The following is a 27,291-nucleotide window of genomic DNA, read 5'->3' as shown; positions in this document are numbered from 1 at the left end:
TTATAGCCAGTTCTACTATAGTAAAACATCTGCAATGAAGTCTTTCTGTAAAATGAAAATTAAATCATAGACCGTACAACAATTACGCAGTGTTCCACGAGATAATCTGAAACTTGGATGCAGATGCAAATGACTGCAGCGGACGTGCTAAACTCGAAGACTTTGCATTGCAAATGAGATCTAATCCACAGGGTGTTACGGTGCTAATTTCATTAACTCTGTCGCTACAAATATAGGTGAGCTACACGTGGCGAATGCTACTGAAATATATCACTTTATTTGATTACTTGTGCTCCTATTTTCTATGTTATATGCATAAATATAGAGGAAAAAGAAGAAGTTGAAGCTCAATCTACATTATTCCATATGTAATTTATCTGCAGTATTTTCTACTGATCCTTCGTGTGTTATTAGCGTATGTCAGCTTTCGAAATATCATACACTAAAAGCTCGAGGATTTGCGTCTCCAAGGCTAAAAAATTTTGGTCATTTTTAAAGTAGGTATTTTTTAGTTCTCCATTTCACTCCTGAGCAAAGACTCTACCTTGAATTTCCAGTGTTTTCGGATATTTGTTACGTCTGGCTATAATTCTACGAACGTTTCTTATTCCTCTTTATAAAATGACGACATCTCGTTGTTATGATTATATAAAATACCATAATATAATTTTGAGTCAATCTCTAAAAAATATAACAAACACAAAGATTACGAAAACTGGTACAGTTCTTCTTATACTTGAGATTTCCAAGGTATCATCCTGGGAAACACCGCCATTAAACAATCAATATTCTAACCTATACATAAACATGAAACTTCCGGTAGAAATACATATTCCGTTACATTTAAATATTATCGGTATCACACTATTTTCTCAAATGTTACGTAAACAGGTCTATGATGTTATTTCATGGTCACATTAACATTCGTGAGCGGCCTTGGACCACAACGAATTGGTTTAATTTTTGCAATAATATACCATTACGAGAGTTTTGTTAAGAACTAGATTTTGACGTCATTGTTTTTTTATGACCGCATTATAAATACTATTTTCATTAAGTATTTTTTCTTTTTAAAAAAAATCTGGAAGGACATGTTTAATGCCATCTAGGAGTCAAGTCAATCAACTGATTACCTGCGAGTGCCGAAAAAAAACAATTATATTTTCCTACCTAGTGATGTTGAAAATAATGTTATCAAGTCCGGCTTGCATTTTTAATTAAGCAATACATTGACAGTATGTTACTGTACACTTCCTTACACAACTCAATCAATACAATATTTTTATGTGCCGAAAAGTGTGTCCTCATTAACATTTCTAAGCCATTACACAACATTTAGACCTGCCATAATTTCTAACAAGCAAAATGAAAAAAGCCAAAACTCTACCAATAGAAACACAAGTAAAACACCCGTCTAGTTTGTTTCATAGCTCTGGGTTTATTTTTAGCCTGTTTCCCGCAACACGGGCTCACCCACAACCCACAAACTGAACCGCCCCGAGGCTTTTAACACTTTTACGCTTTCACTACCTAGTATTTTTCCATTTGTTATATAAATTGTGACACATATGCGAGTTTCTATTTAAGTAGAATTTGCCTAAAATTAGTAAGGCCGAAATTGGAGACCTGTTTATTTAGTAAAGGTAGTATTCGAAAGGAAAATTGAGAGCCTTTTTGTGATCAGTCTATTTATATGACACTTGAAAAATTTGGTTAAGAGGTAAGGGAATTTTCATCTATACTTTGATACTATAATAAAGTATAGTGCAAAGGTACAATTTGGTTAAGAGGTAAGGGAATTTTCATCTATACTTTGATACTATAATAAAGTATAGTGCAAAGGTACTATATGTATAGCTAAAAGTTTACAGATGTGTTGTAATATTGTTATATAACATTCCTTCAACAACAAAAAATATCTTTGCAATTTTCATAACTTTAAATGTAGATATATTTCCTTACAAACTCTATACTTCACAACAACTTGGTTCCTTAAAAGTTTAGAACTGTCCAAGATCTACTTTCTTTATTCGTACTCGGTCCATACATTACTTAATACGACGTTTGTTGAGCATCAACTACACTTAGCCTCATAAACTTTTACGGGTCTTCAATAAATAAGAACTTCTTTAATGTTTAACTCTTTAATAGCTCTGATAGCCTGGTACCACGCAAGACTTTGAAATGGCGTAACTAGAAACCAAACTCAGAATTAAGTTTCGATCAAATATTAAAGTTATCTTGCTTGGTGTATTGATAGGGCAGACAAATTTCTTTTGAGTGACACTTAGAAATGCATACCGTTTCAATTATAGCTGTGAGTTACTGCACTGCCTATCAATGAAAAAAACATCTTTAACTTTCAGGGGCTAAATAATAAGTGATTCTTCTTCTTCATAAAGTGCCTCTCCAACTAGTGAAGGTTGGCAATCAGTTAGCAATTAATAGGTGATAGCTTAGTTTTATCGGAGGATCTTTGTTTGTTAAAGAACACGGAAAATATGTTTTTTTTTGTCGATTAACCTACTAAAGGCTTATATCGAACTTTGGTTGAACAAAGTTTGAATCATACATTAAAAAGAGAAAATAAGACTGCCTCTTGGACTTTGTATATCTTTATCTTTACGTTATAAAGTATGAATAAGCAATTATTTTAATTAAGAACGAAATAAAACGACCGCTTCTCTGAAAGGATTCTCGAAATTGAATCAAGCAAGTTGACCGTGACTTTCTCAAAAATTGCGAGCAGTGCCGCGGGCGGTACCTAGTTGATAGCTATTTTGAATCCAATTAGTGTAATTGTTCAAAACTAGTTTGTTCCGTTGAACGTGTAATTGTTCTTAGATCTGGTTTAAGAACAGGAAAGTTATTTATGACCAGCGGACGCCCACAACTTCGACAGCTTGAAGTTAAATTTTATCGTTTACACTATTTTTTCTTTGCTCTACTCCTATTAGTCATAGCGTGATGTTACATAGCTTATAGCTTTCCGCAATAAATTGACTATTTTACACTTTTTATTTTCATTTCGAACATGTCGTTTCTGAGATTAGCGCGCTTAAACAAACATTCTCTAAATAAATAATTGTTTTTGGCGACACAGAAGCTTAATTGAGGATACCTTAAATATGGTCCCTAAAAACCTTTTTGAATGAACCTTTTTGAATTTCGGTTATATGTATGTACTTTTAATGTCTTTGAAAACTTAGAACACATCATTCTCTATTGCGGCCCAGTTGTTAGAAAGAAGCAGTAAAGTCTTGAAATGATAATTTTGATGTATCTTATTTCGTTATAGACAGGCTTGTTTTTAATTTTGAATCTACAACACTGTGTAATGTGATTAATTTTTTTTATCGTTTTTGTACCAGCACTTTTTATGTCCTTTTTTATCATTCATAGTTTATGAAGACATAAACGTCTTAATTGATCCTTCTAGTAAATTATATAGTGTCATGTAAATAAGATTTATGTGATGTTTTGATTATAGAGTACGAGAGGAAGCCACACCCCTCTTCCATATTTATAATTAGTAGCGTTATGATGGAGTAGAGAACGATCTGTGGGTTAAGCAAACCTGGGCGTGGTCATTCCATAGATGGGCGCCCATCTTTAGATTAGAAGACGCCCAGTTTAAAGGAACTGGGCTTCTTCATGCTTCGGAGGACACGTAAAAAGTCGGTCCCGGTTGTTGTCAATTAAAATAGAGAAGAAAAAGTTTATTTTTACCGGGCAATCAAAAATATCTAAGAACTAGCTTTTGCTATTGCTAGTGTATACCAAATTTCATTTAATTAAAATTACTAGTTTTATTTTATCTGAAAGAGCAAAAGTAAATACGGAATACTAATCATCCAGGGCGAAATTACAAACTGTTTCCTACTTTCAAATCACCGAACTAATTACTACTTCTCATTACATATTATTCAGTTTTTCTTACATTTACAAATATTAACATTTTAATAACTCAAAACTTACTTTTTACAAAACTATAAATATAAAACAGTTTGCGTGTGCAATACACATTTGTTTAACTTAATCATATCATTACGGCGACACGCGATTGACGTCAGCAGACGTAGCTGCAATCGTGCTCGGTAACCATATTTGATTGCAATACGTTTTATTATAATAAATGTCATCGTAATTGTGGGAAAGTTTTGTTTGTTTGTTAACTTCAGGACATATAATATTTTGATCTGAACTTAAAAATAGTCGTGGGATTTATTTGCATCTCCGCACATAATAATATATTATGAAAGGTTATTTCTTGTTAGTTCTTACGACAGTAACTAAGTGATTTATTGAAAATCAAAATGTTCTTTCTATTTTTTTTTTATTTAGGGGTAGGCAGAGAAAGGAGACCAGAGAACGCCACTTGGTACGATCGTTATAAACTTCTTTTGCTTCAGTACCTAGTATCTGCCTACCCCTATGGGAAGAAGGGGTGAATTGATGTAGGTATGTGGGTATGTATTATTTATTTACCTAATGCATAGCAGAAACCACCTGCCAACCTCGTTTGCGTTTGATTATACTATCAAATTAAATCAATTTAAAGAAATCAAAAATTCTTATTCCAAAACTCGACCTTGATATTTTTGATTTCGGTCATTCTAAATAATTAGTTTGTTTTTCGAAAAACCTTTTTACTGCACCCAAAATTCAAAATTCCAAAAAACGACCTTGTTATTTTGATTTCAATATTTTTTTTTGTGGCAAATTAAATTTTCAATATTATTATTATCTTAAATGACACTTAAGATTTTTTTCCAAAAACTATGCAATTTGACTTGTTTGACCAAATAGTGTTAAAAAATTACGTCAATTTGTAATAGTCAAATGTCTCATGGTTATAATAATGGTATCATTCGGTATTGCCTAGATTCAGATATAAAAATAACTTAAAATAGGTATCTGTTGTCATAAAAACAGATAGATATTATGTACCAGAGCCTAAGCAAAAACCATCTAAGCCGAAAACCTGATGCATAACTTAATAAAAAAAATGTAACAGAAGTTTATTGTTTGGGAATTAAATACAAAATATTAATGGTCGATTTTTTTGGTGTTTCACGTTTTAGCTGTCATAATACAACTACTAACTAGATTTACACGTGCCAATTTAGAATAATAAACATTTAAAATATTATTGTTGAGAATATGTAATAAATCATGCTAATTATGACAAGGAATCATTTGACATTAAAATAAGACAACTAATTATTCTGCATCTTTTTGACCGTGGCAAATTGTAAAAAAAAGTCATTTGTCTTCATTAAATGAGTAACAAAAAATATTGCACCCGTGGCAGCTAATTATTACTTAAGTAAAGAGGTATAAAAGAATGCGTTTAAAATTTGGACCCATTTAGGAGTTTCCTAAGTTGACTATTCATTAAATAGTCGACTTAAGTATGAAACATTAACTTGATTATTTTATTCATGTAATACTTTGCTACTAATCTGCTAAGTAGAATATTTAATATAAGTAATAATTAGAAAAATAGTTAATTGTTATTTACTATCGCCCCTGCTTTACGCATTCGGCGGTACCAGGAGCGCATAAAACGGTTGGAGGTTTTACAAGCCGCATTGCACACTTGCACAACCGGTCACGTCAGCGCGCCGCACACAGCATTGAAAATTACGTCATGCATTTTATTTAGCCTTATGTAGTGCTCTGTATACCTATCTATATTTACGCACGGCCAACGAGTAAGTCACGACTCAACTCCTACGTGCGCTGCGAGCCTAGTACTCGAGCAGCCAGAAAGGATTCAAAAGGATACTTACGGAGCGTCTTTTTTTTCCTTCTTTTGTAATAAAAGAAACTGAAAGCCGGTTGTTAGTTGTTTATGTTTCTCCCCCACCATTTTCGTACTTATTTCGTCCTTGTATTATCCTTTGTGTATCGACGTACTCAAGATACATCGATCATGCGTATTTTTTGTCTATTGCATTATGTAAGGCCGTTGTTCGACCTTGGCTATCATTTCTACCAAGGTCTCGATTAGGCACGTGTGCTCTTTTACAATTTACAACACAATTATGTCCACACTGTATCATCGATTCGTTTCCGAATATTACAAATGTTTATTGAATTATAAGGGTTATTCACACTTGAATGAATACAATGAAATGGACAAGGATTTCACGGAAATTCAGGCCACAATACGTTTATGGATTCAACTTCAAATGCTTTTTTGAACCCTTACCCTTTTTTTATTTGCGGTGTTCAATCAATTTCTTTCACATAAAATTGGCCCCATTTCCGCATCCTTTTATAGCACTTATGACGCGTAAAATGGGGCAATGGGCACAATGAATGTATGTGCTACGAAAGCCATAAGCTTGATGGACTGACTCGTGATATTTGTATAAATATTCGATATAGGTAGGTAACTTAGACCCAATTCCTCTTTGTCATTCGGTTATTCGCAGTACTGAAGGCTATTTATCAATGTCCCATGCTTTTAAATCCTTCTCACTCATTCATATATGAAGTGCTTCTACTTTACCATGCACTCATAACATAAAGTACACTCGATCACTCGAACCGTCACTGTCCAATCTCGACTGTTTTCAAGGTCTCGCACATAACAATCGAGTTTGTTTACGTTGCGTTGTACCCGCTACCAATGGAAGGCCTTTACAAAGACTATACTGTACATTGTTTCTTTCTTAAAATGATGGTGATAACTACGTTACCTCAAAGCTGCGATGTACTGCTTCGTAGCTAAATTATCGTAAACTAGCTGTCAAATGAGATACAAAATACGCAAAGGGGACAATTTCTGGAACTCGACTACACTTGGTACGTAAGTTAATGGTTGATACATATTTAAGTATATAAGTTCCGTGTTCGAGAAATAATAGTTATTTTATGGATTATTCCGTAGTTTAACTTGCAAGTATATATGTTTTGTTTTTTAATCATACGTGGTGTATTGAATGCTACTTACGGTAAATTAAATATGACATTTAAAAGCTTCAAGAAGTTAAGGTTTAGGAAATTGATTATTCGTTTTGGTTATTATTAATTTACTGACTAACATTGTAGACAGGAATTTGAAAAAAACTTTTTACTGTAACGATAAACAAAATTCATATAATTTTCGTTAAGGGAAAAATTAACAAAATACTAAATGTAACTCACTTTTCTTCGACTAGTAGCCATCAAAATACCGTAAAACTCTTTTATTTTGAACTATCAAACTGAACCAAACCATTGACCTTATCAAAGAAATGAAATCACAATATTATTTAACACCTATAAGATATGTTAAACAAACAGGTGGGACCTTGAGCGAAGCCATTAGATGCATAATGATGATGAATCTAATCAAATAAATTATACTCGGAGCCCTGACATAATATCGTACAAAAACGGCACGTTACTGAATGACAGCAATGACGAGTATTTATTTATTGGTTTACAATATAATACAAGATATTTTTTTTAAACCTTTATTGCCCCACTGCTGGGCTCTCTGTCGGGGTCTCCTCCCGTATGGGGGAGAGTATATTCCTTTAGTCCACCATATTGGTCAAGTGTGGGTCAGGGAATTAATTAATACATATAATCTCTCGTAAATAAAAAAAATGCCTATTAAATCTTATATGACAAAACATGGTTATTCATTATTATTGTACTATGAAAACGTTTCTAAGATGGTCAAATCAAAAATACCAAGCTTGGTACCGCAAAAGTACCAAGATATTCACTATTTTTATTGTAATAAAATATACTTTTCCGATTAGAATACGAATGGTACAGTTTTCCTCATTACCATCTTATCGCGTGTACACATAAAGTAAACATAAAACAGCATTAATTAATTAGAATTAGCTGTGAATAGAGGGTGTAAAGATAACATCGAATCTGCTTGATAAATACGATTATTACTGATAAAGTGATAACAATGTTATTGTGATAAGTCTAAAGACTTCCTTGTATCGAAAACTGCAATTGAATTGCACCTGCAGGATATGTGTGTTTGTTTTTTTTGATTTACTAGATTTTGATAAGACTAAAATATTTATATGTAGAACAGTTACGATATCGTAGGCGACTTGGTCGTCGGGCGTGGACTTTAATTTTACTACTGCCCTACTCCTATTAGTCTTAGCGTGATGTTGCCTATAGGCTTTATCAATAAATGGACTATTTAACGCATTTTTTATTCAATTTGAACTAGTTGTTCCTGAGAATAGGACTTTCAAACAAACAAATTCTTCAGTTTTATATCTTAGTATAGATATTGGGTAATGCTTATAGCGACAAAGCCACTGACAAAAGCTAGGATTCCTTTGTGCTATTCTAGTCCATTATCTACACTGCAAGGTTTCGTCCAAAATACGTTCATGACTTTTTGACAATATTCTGGAGAGGCCATAACTTATTGAGCCTTGCACAGAGACTGAGCTTAAGTTGCCACAAATACTGCATGGAGCTTGCCAAAAGTTGTTACCTAACTGATCGTTTTACCGGAGAAGGCAGCTAGAATTAATCTCCATTTTGATCAAACACTAACTGAATTTGCCTTCATAAATCGTCCACTCGCTAGAAAACTCTTCTTCTTGGCTTATTAGTGGATAATTGTGAATGTAGCTTGCTAAAAAATTGTTACCTTATTTATTGTTGCCATCGGAGATATCAGTACGATATAAAAAATAATTATTTCTATTTTCAATGAGCTCAAAAATTTTCCCCTATGAAGCGAGAAAAGGGATGGTTTGTACAAGAATCAATTCGCGCGAGTTACCTTCGGTTTCTGAGGTACATTTAGCGGTAGTTTATCTATTCAATTGCGGTTTCTTTGTATGAGTTTAAACGCTATTGAATAGATAAACTACCGCTAAATGTACACAGAAACCGGGGCGCAGGAAAAGAGCGTTTTTTATGTAACAATGTTTCCAAAAGTCGTTTCTGCAGTTCCCTAAATAACATCTTTATAACATTAACATGTAATATTCCTTATCTATACAAAACACTACGTCATTATTGATAAGATATCTGTTATCGCATATTGATAGTGTCTTGATAGTGGACAGCTGAAAACCTCATTTAGTTATTATTTTGTGTGGTTATCGTTAATTTATCTATTTAATATCTGTCAAGTGCAAGGAGTGTTATTTCTTATCAACACTGCAGTATTTTTTGCTACCGGTTTTTTTTTATAGGAAAATCCCAAATATTATCAATAGAATACAATGATTTTGTTCGTGTGAATATCGCTATGTTCACACTAGCTTTCAATTTTAAAGTATACCTTATAAACAAACTTCTATATGACAAATGAGTCTAGTCATATAATAATATTACAGTTGAAAAGGTTACATAAATGCGGCTAATTAAAAAAAAAATACTTGTGAAATAGAAAAGTACCTGTGTCTTTATTCAACTCTTTTGAATTCATTGAATTCCAATATATAGTGGTGAATTTCAGTAAAATAACGCTCTAATATTATATCGACTTTATGCCACTTAAGCCCTTTTTATTCTGAGGCTACGAATCATTCAAGTCAGTTGCACCTTAAACCAAACATAGCCGACAAATAACATCGTAAGTGCGTTCTCAGTACATTAACAATCATCATCACCGCGAATGAAATCAAATCCCACTCGTATAACAGACTGAAACTAAATACTAAAGTTAATAAGAACTGTATGTACAAGTCATTATTTGTTTGTGACGTCATCTGCGATAGTTAGCTCAGCGATTTGATATATCACAGAACGTTTTCACTGTAATGTGAAGAAATTGAAATATTTAGAACAGGATATAATTGTAAAATACATATAATTTTAGGTCAGTTTTTAGTTTCTGAAAACGTATTTTTGATTCAACTCACCAATGACTTTTACAAGTTTTATATGTTTATATTAGAAATATTATTACTTGTTCTAACGTTGAAAGAAAACATCGTGATGCAACCTTGCCTTGCTTCTTTAACTCAGTTTTTGAAAGTCCAGCGTATTGCACGGGGGCTTAAGGCCTAACCCCTCCTTCATTACGGGAGGAGACCCTTTCCCAGCAGTGATGGGTTACATTTTTTTAAATCAACTATTTGTTATAGATGCTCTTAAACATGTAAACAACTCTATAATAAGATGCAAAAGTAAGAAAAACAATTTACAAATGAAGTGAAGACACGTGTAAAACGATTGCATGTTGATGGGCGATTGAAACAATCCGCACAAACGCACGCTATGTGTTACACTTAATGGTTTTGTGATTAAACAATTATAGCAATAAACTTGTCAATTTGAAATTGATTAATAGTCTTGCACTTTTAGCACGTGCCAAAAAACAACTAGAGATCAGTTTCTATCTATCTATTTAGACCACTTTTATCCGCTGTTGAGTATGGCGTTCCCCATCAGTACGCTTCTTGATACGGTCCTACACTTGTTTGTCCCATTGATGTAGGTTTATGTTCTTGAAATTTAGTTTTTTTAGTGATAAATATATCAATTACAGTATTCTTAATAAGACGGCCAAGTTATAAGAATAGTGCTCTCATTACGAGGCTGAAATAATGTTCATAAAGACTAACAATTGGAAAAACTCTTAGTTGATTTTACAACAGTCCCATACGCTTTAGACAGCTGTAAAACTAACCTTTTTGTATATCTTAATTAATCTTAATCTAATTGTACATCGGGCAGTAAACTATACCGCATTTAAACCATGCATGGGTCTAAATAAATGCAACGAACAATAAAAATATTATCAAGTTTGTCAGTATTTCGATGAAATAACGATTCTTCATTACATTTAAAGATTTCTGAACCAAATAAATCCGTGAGGTTAGCTATTACTTTCAAGGATATGCTTCAGTATTCTAGTACGGTATAATAACGGCTATTAGTGCCTAGGCACACGCCATGTCGATCGATATTGACGACAAATTGAACGGAGAGATTTACAGTCGTTTATCTTGAATGGACTATTTTATTTATGCTATCGGGAAAACGAAGAAAATGTGTATCTGCTGTTTGAAAATGTCCAGAAATATTTTAATAGTAAAATAACATTGTCCTATGGTCTCCTAAGAATCTTTAAATTAAACTTAATTTTTTTTTTGAACCTAGACCTTAGAGCCTCGCTTCTGGGCAACGGTCACCTATCGGAATGAGAGAGGGGTTATACCCTGAGATGCTTACCAAGTGCGGGTTAATTTTATTTTGTTGAAATATTTATGCTTTATATATAAGCAAATGCCTAACGGGTATAGACATGTTATAGGACTCAAAGGCATTTTACTCCGCGTGTTAATATAATCACAACATTGGCAAATTGCTGAATGCTACAAATATTACATTTTTCGTTTACTGAGCTCTTATCTTAGCTTATTCAATTGTCAAAATCGTCTCCTTCATATTTCAACATAAAATTCTTCAACACTCAATCTTACTCGACGCAATATCGGACTATAATCAAATAGGACATGTAGTAATCAACACACAAACATGTTATCCATATCGTGATCTTAAGATAAAAATACTTTCTATTTGCATTGTATGGAGACTTGCGAATTTGTTTTGTATATCACAATGTTACAATAATCCAAGATAAGAAACGTATAATATTAATTATGTATTCAATAATCTATACAAAGAAATTGAGTAAAAAAACATTGATAAGCTTTTTGTCTGTCTGTTTGTTTCGCATGACCTTTAAAATTACTGAATCAATTTCGGCAGGATGAGTTAGAGGGAGTATTTTAAGGGTTTACAGTCATGTTTTGGTTTAGTTCAGTTTTAAGGGTTTTACTGCTGAGACAGTTATTTTGTACTATTGTTATTATAAGAAGAAGTTTCTCTTTGCATTTGCTGTTGTCCACCTAGTGTCCAAGTTTTAAAGCCACTCTTAGCCTTTGTCATGGCCATTGACCATCAAGGTATATAGCATTATGTATTTTCATGGCTAGTTAGCTTTTTGAGTTAAATGCTATATCCTATGTAAACTCCTGGTAGTACTTGAGTAAGACCTTTAAGTTCAAGAGCGGCTCTTGAAAACTACTTACGGTAAATAAATAGATACTTGGAACCATTTATTCACTACCTTGAGGCAGAGCGAAGGATACTGCTTCAAGGTATGTTTTTAATCGTCCATATATAGTACACACATACTAGTTCTATTAAAAACTTCTAGAAACAGTGTTTTATGAGAATAGCAGGACTCGGCCATATTATTATCTCTTAATTACACCTGAATTGAGTTCCTTTTAATGATAAAAAGTTGCATATGCACATATAAAAAGCTTTGTAGTAAAAAGCCACGCCGCAAGCCCTTGGGCGTCTTAAGCAAATTTTACACTAAGTTGACCTGCAACCATACAAAAGAAATTGAGAAAAGTGTCATCTTCCCTAATTCGTAGCTAATTCTTGAACAGGACTTAGAAAGCCCTCTACTGAACAAAAGTATATAGGACATACAGCAAACTACGACTGCATGCAAATTAGAATAGATTCAAAGGTGTTTCAAAGTATTTGCGAAATGTTACCTATCACCATAAATTAAGTGTCGTGTACACGAGCCTTTAGTGTCTACACACTACACTACCTCGGAACACGCGAGTGCCGGAAATAAGCTTTTGCTTAATTAATTAAAATTACCTGCCGTGTGTGTGTACTGACATTACTTGCGAGTTGCGATGAGACTTATTTTAATGGCGGAATTTAGGATACATAGCTCTCAAGGTCTCTTAGACTTGCCAAGGTCTCATTAGGCATAATTACCCGCGATCTGGAGTAATCCAAGGGACGATTTTCTACCATTAACGACCAAACACAACCGTAGTTAGCGAGAAATTCTGTATGTAGAAGTACCTACAGTAGCACGGTTTCCTTCTACCATCGACAACTGGATATTGAGAAATTTTGTTTGAAAAATTGCTCAGCACCCCCGCTAGAGGTGAGAGCAATTTTTCGTAGTCTAATTAGTCGTAAGAACCGTTTTCGTAGTACATTTTAAATGTCAAAACTCTCGATACTCGATATTACCGACTATCCAGAATCGCGCACTTCACATGAACTACCTCTTGCATGGATTTCTATATGTCAACACACAATGAAATATATAAGAACTAGTGAAATGCATGCCTGTTTAATAATTCCATTGACTACTTTGGACCACTAGAATAGATTTCTACAAGAATAAGTTAAGCATTAATACTTAAAATAGAAAGAGGTTCCGTCCTTATTCTCAAGAAGAAATAACGTGATGTAACTGGGATATTCCCAAAGGAAAAACCCTACTACATATTGCTTAATTCAGATTTCGTTCAGGATCACACGTCTCTCACATACCTACGTATGCCTACATCACTGATGAGTCATCGATGCAGTTATTGAAACCTTTAATGGCTATGTTTTCCTTCATTCATCCATACTATACTTATATCCTTACTTATAATAATTATTATAAATGCGAAAGTAACTCTGTTTGTCTGTCTGTTACTCATTCATGCCTAAACTACTGAACCAATTTGCATGAAATTTGGTATGGAGATATTTTGATACCCGAGAAAGGACATAGGCTACTTTTTACGCCGGGTACATGACTCATTTCCATGAGAAAATTCAGGTGGCAGACGATGTCGCGGGTAAAAGCTAGTATTCAATAAAGTACATTTGCAATAAAGTTTAATACATACATAAAATCACGCTAAAGACCAGAGAACGCAACTTGCCATTATCCCTACAAAATTCCTTTGCTTCATTCATATGCATATATATTTTCATTCAGGACAATTTCAATAGTTTCAATAAGAATATTTCCGATCTTTATATATTTCGGACCTGTATCCAAACAACTACCCTTAATTGGCTAAAAATAGCCCCTTCCCAGAAACATAAACGTAAATAAACCTAATCTTTCATTATATGTATTGATAGTTGTCCAATCTTATCTATTGTCTCCAAACGGTCAGTGACCTTTAACCTCTGAACCTCACGGTAGCCTCAGATAAGGTCAGCTGATAAAGATTTAAGGGATTCCGCACTAAAGTTAGGTTTTATTTTTCTTATAAAAAAGACGCTTGAACCGGGATAGCTATTTGATTGATGGCAAGATTTTCAGAAGGCGATAGCCTTACCTATGGTTGAGATAGGTTTTATTATTGGATGCAATAAATATTTAAGCGTTTGATAAGACTATATTTTAGTTGTAGTTCTGCCTTTATTTTTTCATTCATGACCCGTGCAAGATTGCAGGGTCACCACTTTTCCATTAATGCTGCATAATAATCACGAAACAAAAATAACTTTCCCTACACAAAAAAGCGTATACTTATTAATAAAATGATAAAAAAGTAATAAAAAGAAAAAAAACCTTATGCTATTGGAGTAAGTTGTTACTCAAAATAAAATCTAATCACTTTATCCTAAAGTTGTACTTATTCGAGCACTAAAGTAAGTAAAACCTCAGTAATTCAACTCAGTCTTAACTCTCAACTAACACATTATATCGTATGACCCTTTGTGCCATCTCTATGATATCAGACACCCAGTTGTTCAGCTTTCCACTTTCTAAAGTTTACTTCGAGCGTGACATCTGACAAAGGAACGATTTCTATTGAATTACTGTGGTTTTTCATATTATGGTGATTTGCAGGTGCAAAAATGTTGTAGTAATTATGTTGCTTTGGATGAGACCGATGGAGGTTCTTTGTGTCGTTATTTTGACAGCCACTGGATACACAAGCGTATGTTTACTTGAATACCTTAACGCAAAGTGTTTTGATCTCGGGACGGCCAATCTAGGAATCTTTTTCAGATTAAAAACTAAAGAAAAATTGAGATAGGTTATCCTCAAATAACCTGAAATAGCGAAAAATTGTATATAGTAGATGCTTCTACTTCATTTAACAATAAGATTAATGGTTTGTATTATAGTCGTTACAATATAAAATCAATATATTACTTTAAAGTTTTCCGAAAACCGAAAAGTAATGAGTCGATAAGAGAACTTTCATCGCCCCAGGGTTGTTAACCGCAGACTGTAAAGTTTCAGACCAGATTGATTACACGTCTTTAGTAAACTTTTATTTAATTTACAACTTATAGTGGATTGCATCTTTGTCTAGCTGTGGGCATCAAAGCGCTACCAATATTATGAACACGAAAGTTTGTGAGTATGGGTGAACGGATTTGAATGAAGTAGTAGTATACAAATCGTTTATAGCCTGGGTTAGAACATAAGATATGTTTTTATCCCAGAAATTCTTTTCTCGCGGGCAAAATGATAGGCAGAAGCTAGTTGTTTATATTAATGATCAATGCTAGACAAACATCTTGGCTTTCAAGACACCTTGTTCTACCCGCAACAAAATGCAAAATCCGTTATTCAGGGACCTACGTTTATATCGACCACGCTCAACCACCACAAGATAAAACTTTAAACGGACAACTGAAAAGTCAATTCTCTGACCATTATCAATAAATACAGCAGTCGTAAAGTCAATTCAAATATCTTTTCCAAACTTAAGCAACGTAAAAGGAATAAATTTTAATTCAAAGTCCTGTCTCAAGCCAACGAACGGGCAATGTAACCAAGGTTGAAGGTTCTATCCATCGATCTGTGACGTAATACTTTTTAAGTAAAATAAATGTTGTATTGGATAGGTCGTAGAACTTTTGCCTCGCCTTTGACGTCATCTACTTGGGGAATGAAAAGAAAAACTAATGAAAGTTTTTATTAAATAGCTGCTCTAAAATGTTGGAAAGTATTTTTGAAGGCTATTTTTCGTATAGGTTTTCTGAGGCTTTTTCAAAGTTATCTTAGTAGTGGTAGATAAAGGATTATATTCACATTACTCTTAGGATCTTTAAAGATCTGTATAAAAGGATTTAAAGTCGATTATCATTCAATATCGAAAACAACAAACATCAGCTGCTCTCTTACTAATTCAAAAATATTCTTAGACTGATATTATCTAATTAAATCGCAACTATTAGCTCATGATTTTTAGTTTGAATAACTTTTAAAAAAAATGCTTCATATCTCTTGAAAATTGCATCCTTTAAGAGATCTGAATGCTATTATCCCATGTGTGTTTAAAGTCAACCCTTCCTAATTTGACCTTCAGAATAAACCTAATAACACCCAGCTATAAATCTCACTCCCCCTAACCCCTTAAGTTCGTCTCCATATCAGAAACAAAGAGTACATCTTAAGCTTATTTACGAGGCGTAAGTCACTCACATGTAATGGGATTAGCTCGACGCATGCAAACTTTGCCACTTCTTCGGATAGTCTGGTGCCAAATCCCTGAGCAGAGTAAAGAATGAGGATTTGTTCTACGTGACGTGACAACCTTTTAACTGTTTACTGAACTTTTAAACCTAATTTTAAGTCTTCTTGAGTTTAGCCTACTAGTATTTGAACAGATTTGTTGTTATTTTTATATAGGAGCTGGAGAAATCTCTGATTTAGATCGTGTTCTTTTTTCTTGCCTTTATGCTATGTAAAGTGGGGTCAGCGCAGCATGTTTTCTTTCTCAAAAACATGTTGTCAAAGGATTTCGCTGATATTTTTACAACGAGTCCGACGTCAACCCTCCTTGGGAAAAGAATGGATTGTGTATTTCTAATGAATATTCGCGACAATTTATAATTATTATTGATTGTATCCTTTGGTGTGTTATACAAACAAAGACAAATTGTCAGGAACTCCATATTTTCGTCACCAATTTGAACAAAATCACACATTTGCAATGGTTTTACATCCACACAATAACTATTCTTCTTAGCATTAAGACACCACCACCTATTTAGAGCTGAACATACAATTCTAACCATAAATTTCCATTGTTCCAGTGCATGAAAGCGTACGTCGAGTTCGAGGTCTGCAACGGCGCGTACCAAGTGTCATGTCCAGACGCGCGGTGCCGGGTCGGAGCCGCGCTCTCCTTGGACGAGATCTCCTTGCTCGTGGAGCCTGCTGTCATGGAGAAGCACCTTAAGTTCCGACTTAATCATGGTAAGTAGCACATACACATATATGAAGTTATGAAAGGCTTATAAAGTGTTTTGTTTCTTTCACTCCTTTGCGAAATGAAAAAGAATAAACATATTATCATAGTAGCTTTTTAACTAAAATAGGTTTATAGTGTGTTTAGGAATAAGCGGGTAGTATACAAAATTGCAAAACACGATGAGAATAATATCATAGTTAAAAGGCCCGTTTAGAAATTTAGTTTTATACGCACAAACTGCAATAGCTGAAAAACTTTAATAAGATTTAAGACTAACAGATCTTATTGAATTATTCGAAATCTGGCTAAAACTAGGCCTAACGCCCTCATTACGGGAGGAGACCCTTGCCCAGCAGTGGGACATTAATGGGTAAAATTTATAAGTATAAAAATGTTTAGATGATCGGGTAACAAAAGGACCTCAGAGTTTAAAACAGTTTTCATAACAATTTTCTTCATATTGATATTAAAAGCAAATTATAAACTCCTACCTAGCCTTTCACGGTAAAGTGTGGAACATTACATCACAAGAGCCGTGTCTTTGCCCACTACTACGTTTAGTAACGTGAGCCGCACACTTCACGCCTCGTGGGCCACATTATGTTGTCAAGCGCTGATGATTTTTACACCTGAGAGAATCGACTAGTGCTAGAAATAAATGCAGCTATTACGTTTATTATAAGTATTTACTGCGCACTTTGTTATAAATAGTCGTAACTGTTGAATGTACTGTTCTATTTATTTATTTTATTGTGTGGTTTGTGGTCAATCTAGTGTCGAAGTTGTTCAAGCTGCTCGAAAGGATATTGACATGGCTTTTCGACTGAATCGATGACAAGATTTTATGCGCCTTCCAAAGCACGAAGTCGCTAAGCTAAAATACGACTAATGCCCGGTGTCTGAGTACATCTAGCAGTAGTTTATCTGTTCTATAGGCTTTTTTTATATGAGTTTAAACGCTATTGAATAGGTAAACAACTGCTAAATGTACTTAGAAACCGGGGGTAAGCGGCCATCCATCTATGTAATGATCGCGCTAAGCATTGCTCAACGTACTGATAATTTATGACCGCGGTGTGGAGCTAGCTATGAGTTTTCGGTTGTTTTGGGTTCGGTTTCCGGGTAGTCATATGCTGCAAAAATATTACTTAAAAGGAAAGACTTCAAAGTGTTATTGGGTTTTTCTTGTTTGGTTACATCTCTTTAATGTTGAAATAAGTAACCATTGTTTCTTTATCATGTCTTTCTTTAAGACTTCATCTAAAAAGATGGTTGTTGAAAGATATGTAAATAACTCATACATAGTTCAAAAGTTCATGCCGAGTTCATTCTAATGCGTACGTTCTTTGAATTACATATTAGCATTTTGTGTTGTCATTTTTGTAATAGGTACCTTTCTTTATGGGTTTTCTTGTTCCCTATTTTTGTAACAGTTATTCACTTAGTATCATTGAGTCCATTTTGCATTTAACTCCTAGAACTACTTGTTACTGCTTCTAAACTGCCTCAGTCTATTAAAATTTTACATATATATATTTTAGGCGTTAGCTTGCGTTTTTAGGGGTCCATTTTTTTTGCGTAGTGGTGTCAATTGAATCTTAAGTTCAAGATTGTAGGATCGCTATCCTTGTCTCTTGGCCCCGACGCCATTTTCCAAGATGGCGGCCGGGGAACTCATAGCATAGCCCTAAATGTAACTTTTGAATGAACTACAAGGCAACACCTGGAGTTGTCTATACACTATACACCTGCATATATTCTCACCTATTCTTCGTCTAATAAACAAAGTAACTACAGTGACAGCATGCTCTGATTGTCGCTCGATCACGGCTCGCGTCTGCTGCAGACGTTTTGTCCAGCACGCTCTGGTTAACCACGATTACCCGCTTCGAGAGACTCGCTGCATAATGCCGGGTACTCACTATTTGATAGTGAACTGTTGCATGTTGCTGTAACCAACAATAGTCGAGATTATCGTTAGTGGAGATTGAAGCATCGACGGTCTTTTTCTTTGAAGTATTTTTTAGCTCAGTAAGTTTAGTTTAGCGTGTTTACACGTATGTGGCAACGAAACTCAAATGAATAGACTAGACCGATTTTGATTGGATTGGAAGTTCTGTTTGGAAGTTGATGACTATAATCGTTCTCGGCAATCATTTATTCATATCATCAGCTCTATTATAGGTTTTTGTCAAATTCAATTTTTACCAATTTTCACAGTTTTGAATTATTTGTTCTTATACTTCGTAAATGTGATAGAGTTTGTACAACAAGACTAGCCCATCAGTATTTTTTTTATTTTAACTCATAGCTATGTCTACTCTTGCCGTGGTTTGTTATTTTATGTATTTGTGCGCTAGTGAGTATTCAGCTTAGTTTCAACGTAAATGTCGTGTTGGTAATTATGATTGCTTTTTTGTGGCGTATGGAAGATGCATTATATACTGAAGTGCTCTGGACCTTGTAACATACTGAAATTGTAGAATTATAGCCAATTATCAGTTACAATGTACTCAATGTTCACGGTTAAGGAGATTATGACTGGAACTTTCGCTATGTAATGTTTCTTATTTCTTTATTTTTTTATTTCTTAAATAAGACAACTTCCGCACTAAGAATTGCTCTTGTGTCGCGCGGGAACTTTTATAAACATACAAACAACGGACACAAAGCACAACCAGACCCGAAACAATTATTTGTGGATCGCACAAATAACGTTTCCGTGTGGGAATCAAACCCACGACCTCTCGACGCAATGGTAACAGCGTGGCGACCTAAATCACGGAGCCACGGAGGCAGTCAACAGTAAGAGGACAGACAGACAAACTATCACATTTATAATGTTAGTATCGATTTACATAGGCTCTATTTAAATACATTTTGATAAGCGTTCCAGTGAGTCCTTTTAATCAAATTATGATAAATCAATAATTTTACAATGTTGTATAAATTTTATCATAAACCAAATATCGAAATGAATCCAAAAAAATATAAGCAGAAAAATACGCAAAATGTTCAATAAAGTAAATGATAAATATTGAAACAGTGTAAAATATTTACATTGAGTCATATTTTAAATGACACATACGTTTGTACCGCACCTGATCAAACATGGAATGAAAAATATCACGTTTATTTGAGATATTTGCGAAGATGATGTTATCAAATACATTATACTATTAAACGCTGAATTATATTTTATATTATACTAGGTTTTACATATGACTGCGGCCATGGTAAATGTTGAAATACGGCTCCTTATTTTTGAGTTGACTGCGTCCGCGGCGCAGTGGTTTAGGTCGCCATGCCGATGCGTCGGGAGGTCGTGGATTCGATTCCCACACGGAACAATCATTTGTGCGATCCACAAATAATTGTTTCGGGTCTGGTTGTACTTTGTACCACTTGTTTATATGTTTGTAAAAGTCCCCGCGACACAAGAGCAATTCTTAGGGCTGGAGTTGTCTTTTCAAAAAGCTAGATATCTAACCAAATTCGCGTTCTAATGTCCGTTTGTCTTGCATGTCTAAATTTAAGTACAGTTTAGCACATGCAAGACAAACGGACAGAATTAACAAAAATATTAGGTACTCTAATATATTCAAACTAGCTTTTAAAGGACAAAACACATTTTAACTTGCTAATGATTAGGAAAGAGACGTATGTGTCCAGAAATAGTCGCATCAGTGATTCAGGCACAGGAATAATTCATAAGATAAAATATTCAGACGAGACTACGATCTGGGGGCACGGAAGTGCCCCCGCAAGTCGAGCAAAAAAAAAGCGGCACGGCCGTAACATCCTTTTCTCGAAGCAATTTGGGCTATTTTTGACACCCCTATAATTTCGTTGTGGATAAAACAAGAAGCCTGGATTTTCAGCAACTAATTAGTCATTGTATAAACACGGTATATTTAAAATTTCAGTCAATTTAAACCAGTAGTTTAGGAATGACAACTTGTTAAAATTTTGAATTTTGTCACTCACTGATTCACTGACTCACTGACTCACCGATCATCAAAAGTCTAAGGTACTTCTAGCAGACTTAGAAGCTTAAAATTTAGAATACAAATAGGGTTTAGTGTCTTAATCATGGGAAAAATTTAATATTTTCTAATTTCGGTCCAGTTTTCTAAATACACTAACTACAACAATAACTTTGTAATCCCATATAAATGTATAAGATTACAAGGTTACATTTGCAGTTAATGAATTATTATTACAGTAGAAAATAAAATAAATAGGTGTAAATAGGTACCTACTATATGAGACATAACGGGGGAGGGGGTATAGGGTGGATAAGGGTGTTTAGCCCATGAAACTGAACAACATTCCCATAGGAAAATATGTTGAATTATGAAAAAAAAACGTCTTTCCATACAAATTGGACTTATGTTCGCTCTACAAAAATAAGTGAGATGCCATCAAAAACATTCTGTAAAAACCCCAAGTCTCGCCGTAAAAAGTTGTGAGATCGATATAATACCAAGTCGATTAATCTATTTAGTCTCTACTTAAAGGACCTTCTGTCTTAAGTTATTACGTATGTTATTATCATGCCAATAAAAAAAAAATACCTTTAAAACAATTAGATCGACTTGGTCATCGCAAGAAAACACAAATTCGCCATTAACATTTCAGGAGCATTAACTTCTCGTCGTGCTGTGTAGTGTGATACATACTAATAATTAAATCATGCGATGGCCAGGTCGGTCTACTTGTTTTAAAGGTATTTTTTTTAAATTGGCATGATAATAACATACGTAATAACTTAAGACAGAAGGTCCTTTAAGTAGAGACTAAATAGATTAATCGACTTGGTATTATATCGATCTCACAACTTTTTACGGCGAGACTTGAGGTTTTTACAGAATGTTTTTGATGGCATAACAGTTGAACCGAACCCATGATAATACTTAGGTCACTATTTATATTTTGAGCCTTGACGAATCTGATTGTTTTAGACCCCATTTGGTGTTTTTATCGTAAAGTTTGACCTTTTTGACTACTACATTCCTAAGAAAGTTTTGAAATTTGCGCTGAAAATATTTTCAATATCGTCGATCGAAAATTGTAAGTGTGCGGGAAAATGGCATTAGGATGTTAACATTTTCGTGCAAATATTTTTTACGACTTTCGACGTGACTTATAGAAACAGTCGTGTCTATATCGACTTATTTATTATTTTGGTGATAAAGTCTGATCCTTTGAAAATTTAAAACGCCAATAAATAGATTTCTATCATGATTATTTTTCCTTCACCAATGAAATTCCTGAAGGTCGTCCAAAGTCACCAGTAGTCTCCGGAAAAATTGATGCTGTGCGAAAATTAATTATGCATTTTAGTTTCCTGATACATGAAAAGTATGACACAATCCTAAACATTATTTCCACTCTTAGATATAAAATATTAAGTAACAACATTTCCGATTAGATGTTTTTTTCTAAATGAACCAATTTTTTTTACAACAATTCGACACGGTCCTCGCACCGATTAGTGCGAAAAAAAAAGCTTGAAAAGTCCATCATTTGGCTTCAAAATACGTGTATCAAATTGTGATAAAACAGGGATCTAGGATATAATGCGCATGAGCCCAAAAATAAACACTAGTCGACTTTATGGAAGCTTTAAGATGAACCACACCCAGAAAAAAATATTCGCGCTTGAAGCACTTCGGATCAAATGGTCCCTTGATTTTTTATAAAAACTTTGTTACGGTGAAAAGTGCCTTTAGAAAAATGCAGAATGGTTAATTTTTATTGATTTACAACCAAAAATATACCTAAAGACTGGTATAAAATATGTAAAAATTACAAAATACTACAGGTCGAGCTCAATAAAAACAATGCCGGCCGTAACACATCTCGCTAAACAGCCGGCTATTATGTGCACGAAAAAAACGAATTAATGAGTTTCTCGTAATGTCGTTACAGTTTGACATCAAATGACTTTATTTTGTTCCAAAACGTCAACAATAAAAAGCGATAACATTGATTTTTCATCGGTACAAGAAACAGGTTACACTTTTAAACACCCTGTTTTTGAGGGGTCTTCGGCAAAGGGAAAACAATATTAAAAAAATATTTTTATCGGATAAAAAATGATCTAGATCATGAATAAGAAAACCCGAGAACACGATAAAGTAGTTTTCACTCACATATTTACAGTTTTTCATAGTAAGGCTCAAAACATAAGTAGTGGCCCACGTACGATCATTGGGATGTGAGATAAAATCAGATTGGTAGATCCTCAAGCCATGTATAATCCTAATAATATTATAAATGCGAAAGTTTGTAAAAATGTATGTATGGATGTTTGTTATTCTTTCACGCAAATACTACTGAACCGATTACGATAAAATCGATCGATTGGTATATGTATAGGTAGCTGAAGACCCAGAATAACACATAGGCTACTTTTTATCCCGGAGTTCCCGAGAGATCGGACGAAGTCGCGGGCGGTCTCTAGTATTGACATATGGTTCGGTTTAGTAGTAGGGTTTTATTAACTAAAACTTAGGAAATGTAACTGATAGCAAAGTTCCCGATTCGATTCCATAAGTAGATGGGTTGTTGGGCTTTTCTCTTAGGTTATAAAGATGGATATTTTGGTATCGTTTCTACTCCTTTTAATGCAAGGGTCAGGTTATAAACTAGCAAATGTATATGTTACTGTAAAAGCCCGAACGGTGGTAAATCCTAAGATTTTCCGGTATAACCTAAGATTTATCAACTCGCAATGGTAAAAGTCCGAACAATTCTTTTATTTCGAACTTTTACCTATATTCACTTGATGATGTCGAGATGTCGCCGGAGCCCGGGCTCCTCCTTCTGGGTGGTTAAAAAAAAATAACCACGCTATGCCCAAAACTCCTTCTTTATAACTATGTCACAGTATATAATTATACCGTGAAATAGTTATAAACATAGTTATGAAGAAGGATTTTTTTATATATCGTAACATAGTTCTTAAACTCTGGCTTGTTCGGACTTTTACCATTGAGAGTTGGTAAATCTTAGGTTTTACCGGAAAATCTTAGGATTTGCCACAGTTCGGGCTTTTACAGTAACATATATATTACTTGATTTCATGTGAAGATTAGAGCCTGTTTTACAAGATAATTGAATACGATCGATTTCGAAAACGACCTATCTCACATTGAAAATACGTAAATCATACATCCATTTACAATTTGCATATTAACAATACATGCAAGTTGCACAACTATATTTTTTTCATGTTTTCAAATATAACAACATCTCAAGCATACTCTACTTCGTACTAGGTAAATATAAAGAAACTTATTCCTACGTTTGTTTTATTGTTTTATGTATGTAGGTTTATTCCAGAGTTGTATTACAGTGCTGTAGTCCATTTCCATATTCATCCGACGTCAGTTCGATGTGTACAGATGTTGGCCCTGTTCGGTGGAAGTTTATTTTTTTATTGAACCAACAAATATGGGTTTAAGAGAATACGTATTTGACAATACATTGTGCTTTTTGGGCATTATTAATACATTTAAGGGGTTATAATAAGTACTTAGAAGTTACCTATATTGCTTTAAACAGTTTGCTGCAAGAAACCTTTAAAAAGTCAATGATATAAAATTATACTGAAAGTTAAGCTAATGCTAGTCGAAATACATCTAGTTTCCTTGCTTGATCGGTTAGTGTTATTTCAATTCACTTAGAAGACTTTTTAATAGAAGCCTGAAAAGCGGAAACTTGCTAAGTTGCTAGAATCCTATATGAAACTGAAAACCGATATGTAAACTGAAAAACCTTTGCCAACGTCTTCGGTCAAAATACTCTCTTGTTCTGTTAACTACAGCTTAAATCGAAGCCTTGTATTAGAAGTAGATTAACGCTAGGATTCGAACCCACTGCTGGATAGTCTCGCAAAACCTCTACGCTTTTGTTCATAATAGTATACAATAAAATGCGAAGCTGTGATTGGTCATCCAATGTTACTATGCCCGTATTACAAACAATCAAGTAACAGTCATATGGTAATTATGTTGACAATCAAAATCAAAGGTGCAAAAAATTGTTGATGTTTCAAATACCTATTGTATCTGGGGGCACGGAAGTGCCCCCGCAAGTCGAGCAAAAAAAAAGCGGCACGGCCGTAACATCCTTTTCTCGAAGCAATTCGGGCTATTTTTGACACCCCTATAATTTCGTTGTGGATAAAACAAGAAGCCTGGATTTTCAGCAACTAATCAGTCATTGTATAAACACGGTATATTTAAAATTTCAGTCAATTTGAACCAGTAGTTTAAGAATGACAACTTATTAAAATTTTGAATTTTGTCACTCACTGATTCACTGACTCACTGACTCACCGATCATCAAAAGTCTAAGGTACTTCTAGCAGACTTAGAAGCTTAAAATTTAGAATACAAATAGGGTTTAGTGTTTTAATCATGGGAAAAATTTAATATTTTCTAATTTCGGTCCAGTTTTCTAAATACACCAACTGCAACAATAACTTTGTAATCCCATATAAATGTATAAGATTACAAGGTTACATTTGCAGTTAATGAATTATTATTACAGTAGAAAATAAAATAAATAGGTGTAAATAGGTACCTACTATATGAGACATAACGGGGGAGGGGGTATAGGGTGGATAAGGGTGTTTAGCCCATGAAACTGAACAACATTCCCATAGGAAAATATGTTGAATTATGAAAAAAATCGTCTTTCCATACAAATTGGACTTATGTTCGCTCTACAAAAAGAAGTGAGATGCCATCAAAAACATTCTGTAAAAACCTCAAGTCTCGCCGTAAAAAGTTGTGAGATCGATATAATACCAAGTCGATTAATCTATTTAGTCTCTACTTAAAGGACCTTCTGTCTTAAGTTATTACGTATGTTATTATCATGCCAATTTAAAAAAAAATACCTTTAAAACAATTAGATCGACTTGGTCATCGCAAGAAAACACAAATTCGCCATTAACATTTCAGGTGCATTAACTTCTCGTCGTGCTGTGTAGTGTGATACATACTAATAATTAAATCATGCGATGGCCAGGTCGGTCTATTTGTTTTAAAGGTATTTTTTTTTAAATTGGCATGATAATAACATACGTAATAACTTAAGACAGAAGGTCCTTTAAGTAGAGACTAAATAGATTAATCGACTTGGTATTATATCGATCTCACAACTTTTTACGGCGAGACTTGAGGTTTTTACAGAATGTTTTTGATGGCATCGAGTTTTCCTCAAGTGACGCTACAGGTTTGGAGGTACGGATATAGTGTGTGAAATACAAACATACATGGGTGATTGATTTAATTATGTACATAGTAATATGTACAGGATATTAGATGAGAAATGTTATTTGTACAAACAAGCAAACCGAGTATGAGGATTATGATTAGACTAGCTGACCCGCGCAACTTCGCTTGCGTCACATGAGAGAGAATGGGTCAAAATTTTCCCCGTTTTTGTAAAAAAAAATACCGGTACTCTGCTCCTATTGGTCGTAGCGTGATGATATATAGCCTAAAACCTTCCTCGATAAATGGACTATCTAACACTGAAAGAATTTTTCAAATCGGACCAGTAGTTACTGAGATTAGCGCGTTCAAACAAACAAACAAACAAACTCTTCAGCTTTATAATATTATAGTATAGATAGTATAGATTAGTATAGATGAAATTTTGAGGAATCTGCAATTAAGCCTTTAGCTCCTTTTATTTTGTGTTCAGTAAATGTAGATTGCCTTCTCTACCGATTTTGGACTACTAATAAAAAAGATGAACAAACCAGAGCTTGTACTATGGTAGCTTCTAGCTAGACAACTGATAAACATACTTCTAAATAAGTACATGTTTATATAGATAAGTTTACAATCAGGCACAGAATAGAAATGAACCATGTAAAGGGCCTCAGTACATCTAAGCGAATTGTACGTGTTTTTTTCTTTACAATCATATTTATATCGTCATTTCTTCTCCACATATCGGAAATACAAAATTATCTCTATAATCCAGTTGTAAAGGTCAATCCAATCTTGCATGCGTACGTCAAAACATTTAAAATAAATATAGGAAGAGAATGAAAGAAAGGACGGCGGCTTATCACTTCCGTATATGTTCTTTAATATCTTCAATATGGATATTATGGAAAATGCCAATGAATCATGGTGTTCTATTGAGTGGACTTCAAGAAATAGTTACATATTATATTATCATTTTTTTTTTATATTATGCTGAATGTGTAGAAAGATTTCAATTTGAACGAAGCGTTAATGCTTTTAATTGGGTTTTTGGACGATTCTTGAAC

At 34.0% G+C, this 27,291-nt stretch overlaps 1 protein-coding gene across 2 annotated transcripts in view; it reads left to right on the top strand.

Annotated features, from left to right (window-relative positions):
• The window catches only part of LOC142978171 (putative E3 ubiquitin-protein ligase RNF144A), a 162,277-nt gene that overhangs the window by 115,955 nt on the left and 19,031 nt on the right, over positions 1–27,291 (top strand). For both annotated transcript variants that reach the window (XM_076122494.1, XM_076122495.1), the window contains one exon: positions 16,831–16,993. In XM_076122494.1, coding sequence (XP_075978609.1) covers positions 16,831–16,993 — 163 coding nt within the window. The remainder of the gene's footprint in view (positions 1–16,830; positions 16,994–27,291) is intronic.

Source organism: Anticarsia gemmatalis, chromosome 14 (assembly GCF_050436995.1).
Source record: "Anticarsia gemmatalis isolate Benzon Research Colony breed Stoneville strain chromosome 14, ilAntGemm2 primary, whole genome shotgun sequence".
NCBI lineage: Eukaryota > Metazoa > Arthropoda > Insecta > Lepidoptera > Erebidae > Anticarsia > Anticarsia gemmatalis.
This window is presented reverse-complemented; position numbering and strand designations above follow the sequence as displayed.